Genomic DNA, 6,142 nt, shown 5'->3' on the forward strand with positions numbered 1-6,142 from the left:
AAGTTTTATACTAATTCTTTTTAGTTAACCCTTTATGGGCCAGTGATGCCATAAGGCTTCATTGACTTTAGGAGTTCTTCTATAGCTTACTAAAGCCTATAAGAAGGAGAATGCTTTTGTTTGTTATTCAACACCGAAGTGTACACGCGCTAAAACTTTTCATAATGGTAGAACATACTTTGTAAGAAGTAAACACAAGGTTTATTATTGTAGTAGAGGAAAGATGTAAAAACTCAAATATCTCATTTTTTGTTTTTTCATTTTGTATTTAGATAACACATTTATAAAATAATTTACTAAATGATATTAACAATATAAATAATAAAGATTTATTTGAGGGTATTTTAGTTAAAAAGTGATCATTATTTGGTGTATTATAAATTTTCAAAAGTAAATGATGCCACATGGCGTCATTGGCCTAAAGGAGTTGTATTTATGAAATATATAATAGAAATTATTAGTTTCATTTAAAGTTATGTTTTTTTGTTTAAATTGAGCATTTAATAAATGTTAATATTTTTTTTAAGTTATTGCAATACATATATATTACTATATTATATAAATATATTTAGGTTTAAAAAAATTATTATATAGACACTATAACATATATATGGCACAGAGAAAAAAATATTCAGTTGCTGATGTGATAGATTTTGTAACTAATGGAGATGTGTCCGATTTATCAGATTTATCAGATGATGATGAGTTTTTAGCCAATGAGAATGTTAACACCGATAATTGTGCTGCTGCTGATGTTGATGATAATCATGACGATGACGATGATGGTGATGATGATGATATACCACTAGCTGCTTTAAAAAAAAAACATGAGTACCAATGGGTAAAAAAAGACCTGAACTCAGATTATATCGATACCAGTTTATGTGAACATCAGTTTAAGGACATACCAGATAAAATAAGCTCACCTTTTCAATATTTCAAATATTTCTTTACCGATGAGTTATTGCAGTTAATTGTTGAAAACACAAACTTGTATAGCACACAAAAATCAGGGAAGTGTATCAACACCGCTCTTGATGAAATTTCTATGTTAATTGGGATGCAAATGTTAATGGGGCTAGTTAAACTACCTGCCTACAGTAGCTTTTGGTCCACTTCTCTTCGATATCCTCTAATTGCTGACAATATGCCGAGAAACAGATATAAACTATTGCGGCAAAATCTACACTTTGTAGACAACACAACTTTTTTAGAAGATAGTGGAAAGTTATTTAAAATTGCACCTGTCATTGAGTTGATCCGAAAACAATGCATTAGTTTAGAACCTGAACGTTTCCATGCTATTGATGAACAAATAATACCTTCAAAAACTAAATACTCAAAGATACGACAATATAATCCTAAAAAACCATGTAAATGGGGTTTTAAAAACATGGTCAGAGCTGGACGGTCTGGAATGATGTATGATTTTTACCTTTATGCTGGAAAGGAAAGTACAATACCAGCAGAGTATAGTCATTTATCTGTAAGTGCTCAATCAGTGGCGTATTTGTGCATGGAGTTACCTAAACATGAAGACAAAGTTGTTTTCTTTGATAATTGGTTTTCCACCCTTGATTTGATCCAATACCTTAAAGGTATTGGAATAAAAGGTGCAGGCACATTCAGACCAAATCGTTTACATGGGTGCCCAGTAATACCATCAAAAGAACTCAAGAAAAAAGATAGAGGTTCACTTGATTATCGTATTGATAAAAATTCTGCACTAATTGTTGTAAAATGGTTAGACAACAGTATTGTTCATTTAGTATCCAACTGTTTTGGCATAGCACCTTTGAGTACCATATACCGCTGGTGCAGCAAAACAAAAGAAAAAAAAAAACGTTGCTTCCCCATATATAGTGGCAGCATACAATAAATGCATGGGAGGTGTAGATCTAGCAGATATGCTAATTGCCTTGTACCGCACAGAAGTAAAAACACGACGATGGTACATCAAAGTGTTCTGGCATTTTGTAGATGTGGCCAAAGTGAATGCCTGGATCTTATATAAACGGCATTATCAGCAATTAGGTCTTCCAATCAACAAACACCAACCATTAGCAGAATTTACAGTATATATTTCAAATGCTCTTATCCAAGCGAATAAATCAAAAGCAATCCAGGGTAGGGGAAGACCAGCTAAACTTAGCGGTATCAAGCAAGTTCAACAAAGGAATAGAAAGAAACCAGTCATACCAATCCCTAATAATGATATTAGGTATGATCATATAGGACACTGGCCAAAACCACAAAAAGATAAAAAAAGATGCAGGCTGTGTCAGAGTTATAGCAGAATGATGTGTGCAAAATGTAATGTTTTCCTTTGCTTGTTAGCCAATCGCAACTGCTATGTAGACTTCCATAATTGAGTAAAACTGTATTTAGTGCTTACATATATTAGAATAAACATGCTTTTTGAACAAAAAGTTTTTTGCCTTTGCTGTTTATATATATTTCAATAAAAATGTTTTGTAACTTTCAGATATTATCTTTATTGACCAATGATGCCATATGGCATCAAACCCAAATTTGACCAAAATTACAAAATTTTGAATTTTTTTTTTCAACAACTTATTTTGTGAACTTAAATTGTTAGTATAACAAAAAATAATATTTTTTACATTAATTTGGCATAATTTGGCCTGTAAAGGGTTAAGGATACTTAACTTCAGGAACCATTTTCCAAAAATCTAATAAAGCTAGTGTTTTATGCAGCATTTGAAGATTTTCATCTTTTTATTTCTTGGAGATCTAATAATTCTATTTCAAATTGAGTTATTTCTTCAAGAATATTTTCTGGTTTTGGACAACCATCACTAATAATATCATTTAAAAAAGGGTTTACTAAAAATGCTAATGGTGATTTAGGAGCATACAAATCTTTAAACCTATTTTGAAAGTCTTTGAATAAATTCTGAAATTTTTCCCGGTATGATTTAATCTTACTGAATTGTAGAATTAGGATTATGAATCATCTTCTTCATTTGAGGAAAATGATTAAAAGTTTTTATAGTAAGATCTTTCTGAAATAGAGCAATTTTTTTTTTGAAAACTAAACATATTCTTTTCCCTGATGCGACAAATTCAGATTTTGTAAATGTTGCATTACATCAGTTAAAAATAAAAGATCTTGCAAAAATTCACATCGTCAAAGATTTCAAATGTCTTCTGCTTTTTAAGCAAAAAACATTTAGTTGTTTCTAATAGTTCTACAGATCTATAAAGAACGTCACTACTTGAAAGCCACCTTACAGCACAGTAAAACAACAATTCACTTGGTTTGTCAGCAAGATCCAATTCACTAATGAAATTTTTAAACTGTCTGCGATTTTTTGCATGAGATTGAATATAATTAACAATCTCCAGCACTGATTTAAAAACAATTGGACAATTAAAATGTTTTGCTGCTAAATGTTCTCGATGAATCACACAATGAACTAAGATAAACTCTAGATAAGTAGGATTACCATTTAGTAAACCCATAAGCCCAATGTGTTTTCCAACCATTGCTGTTGCACTATCTGTAGCAACACTTACAAGCTTGTTCTTAAAAGCATTGGCTTTCACCAGAGCAGTGTCAAGGGCTTCCTTTAAATCAATTCCACGAGTTGTGTCTTTTAGCTCTTCTATATCTAGCAACTTTTCTTTCACAAGTACATCTGATGTTACATATCTAACAAATACTGCCATTTGAGGTTTATCTTGAATATCTGTTGATTCATCCAATGCTAAACTAAATGCTTCACAATTTTATAAGTCATTTTACAAATGCTGTTCAACTTCGACACTAATCTCAGATATTCTTCTTTCAGTTGTATGCCAAGAAACAGAAACATTTGAAATTAACCTTTGAATTTTGCTATTATTAGGATCTAAAACTGAGATCACATCAAAAAGATTTTGTTTTACAAACTCTCTATCGGTATAAAGATGTTTAATTTTTGCAATGTTCCAAGCTATAATAAAACTTGCTTCTGTTGTTATACTTGATTCTTTGCTAGAAGATGAAATATTCATTTGTTCATTTTTAAATATTGTTTTGAGCAAGTCGATTTTATTCTTTCTATAACATGAATTTATTGGGCATTCTTCAGAAAAACACATATGTTTTGTTTCATAGTGACGTTTAACATTACATGTCTTATTATGAGCTAGTTCAGTATTGCAAATTAAACACATCGGTTTATTTTTTTTTCAATAAATGCGTATTTTTCTGTCCAATCACCATGACATGATCTGTTCTAATCTTCAATTTTTTATTTCTTACTTTTATTGTGAAGTGCTTTATTGTCACCATTTGCCATATACATTTTTCAGACAATATGTCTTCCGGCTATGTTTAACTCAAGTTTTTATTATCAGTAAACCAATAAAACTTTTAAAAAGAGCCGCATGCGGCTCGCGAGCCGCAATAACATTTTAAGAGCCGCTATTTGGCCATCCCTGATGTAGAACAAAAGAAGAAAAAAAAATAAAGCTACAAAAAAGCAGAACATTAGGTCATTACTGAAAAACTTATACAAAATAAAAATGATTGACGTGTATCATTTTGATCAAAAGCGCTCGATGGAGGGTTAAACTTTTGATGACTTACTCAAGTCATGTAATAATTTTTATCGTGTGTTGACATAAATCTTGCTTTTATTGTGTGTTGACACAATCAGTTAAAATTTTAAAAATGTTATATTTGGTTTACCGCAATGTTAAAAAATCCCAAACATCGAGATATTTATTGTAGGTATCGTATTAGTTTAAACACCTTTTACACTCCATGTAAAAGCAAGCCTGACGTTATGAGTTGAACAAAAAAAAAATATTTTCGCTTAAAAAGCACAATAAATTAACTAACTTTAAAATAATAGTTCTTTTTTATATAAAAGCTTTAAACTTAAAAGAATAATCAAAAAATTCAATCTATCCTTTATCGCTTGACCCGGTGGGCACAGGACGTAAAAAAGACGTCTTTTAAACGTCTATTGAACGTTTTGGACGTCTTTTGAACGTTCAAAAGACGTCTTATTTAGGTCCTGTGCCCACTGGGGAGGATATATTACAAGAGCAGAAGCACCTTGTTTTATTCTTCTTAACTTTTACCTTTGATAACAATCATTCAAACAAAAAGTAATCTAGTAATGCTATCATTAAAACTATAGCTTTACTGATAGCCTTACACTTCTGTTTAAAAATATTTTGTCTGTTAAGATTGATTTTTTGCACCTTTAATAAATTTAAGTTAGATGAGAATTTATATTCCATCTAAATATTATTTATACTTGTGGAAATAAATTTTAAATACTTTTTAAAAAACCATATTACAAAAAAATATATAGATGGTGTTAACCTGAATACTTGTAGTCTACTTGCATAAATACATAGTAAACACACAAACGTCTTTTAAACGTCAAAACGACGTTTAGACGAAACTTCAGATTTGGTCATTTATCCATTTAGATTGAAATCCAGATTAACGTTAAGAGCAAACATCCATAAAACGTCTATATTTAAACGCATTTGAAACAACTATTGTAGGATTATTATACGTAATCTTGAAATTTACAAATAAGATATAATTATAAAAGTGATGAAATTTATAAATAAGATATAGTTATAAAATACATGGTTTTATTTTTTATAACTATTATAATATGTTTATAAATTTGTATACTACACTACTTATAGTATACTTTTATACTGTGAAATTATATACTAAATTTCATACATTTTCATATAGTGGGGATTTAGAGAAAAAATGTTTGTGCTTGTTTATGTTTTGATAATAATAAAAAAAAATGATCAAGCCTTTTGCAGTGGAAACTTTATAGTAACAATTCTATCAAATACTTTTTCAGTTTTAATCTCAGCAGAAAATAAAAAGTTTAAATTAAAATTAAGTCAAAGATTACTATTAAAATTAGTAAACTCATAAACATATTTTGGATCAGTTTTCTCAGGTTTATGCATTATCAAAAACCTTCATAGCCTATCTTCTACCACTTGTTTATCATACCCCTGTTTTTGTGCAACATCATCTTCCACATTCGTATCATGATCGTCTGAGTAACGTCGCGACATAACATATGCAGTGGTTTTTATCAGCTCAGTTCCACCAATTTTCTTTAGCAAATGTAAATAAATTAGG

General features: G+C 29.9%; 1 protein-coding gene across 1 annotated transcript; it reads left to right on the forward strand.

Annotated features, from left to right (window-relative positions):
• Positions 1-610: 610 nt before the first annotated feature.
• On the forward strand, positions 611-1,879 carry LOC136073964 (piggyBac transposable element-derived protein 2-like). The gene has a single exon (XM_065786262.1). The coding sequence runs from the start codon at positions 611-613 to the stop codon at positions 1,877-1,879; it is 1,269 nt and encodes a 422-aa protein (XP_065642334.1).
• Positions 1,880-6,142: the final 4,263 nt, after the last annotated feature.

Source organism: Hydra vulgaris, chromosome 01 (assembly GCF_038396675.1).
Source record: "Hydra vulgaris chromosome 01, alternate assembly HydraT2T_AEP".
NCBI lineage: Eukaryota > Metazoa > Cnidaria > Hydrozoa > Anthoathecata > Hydridae > Hydra > Hydra vulgaris.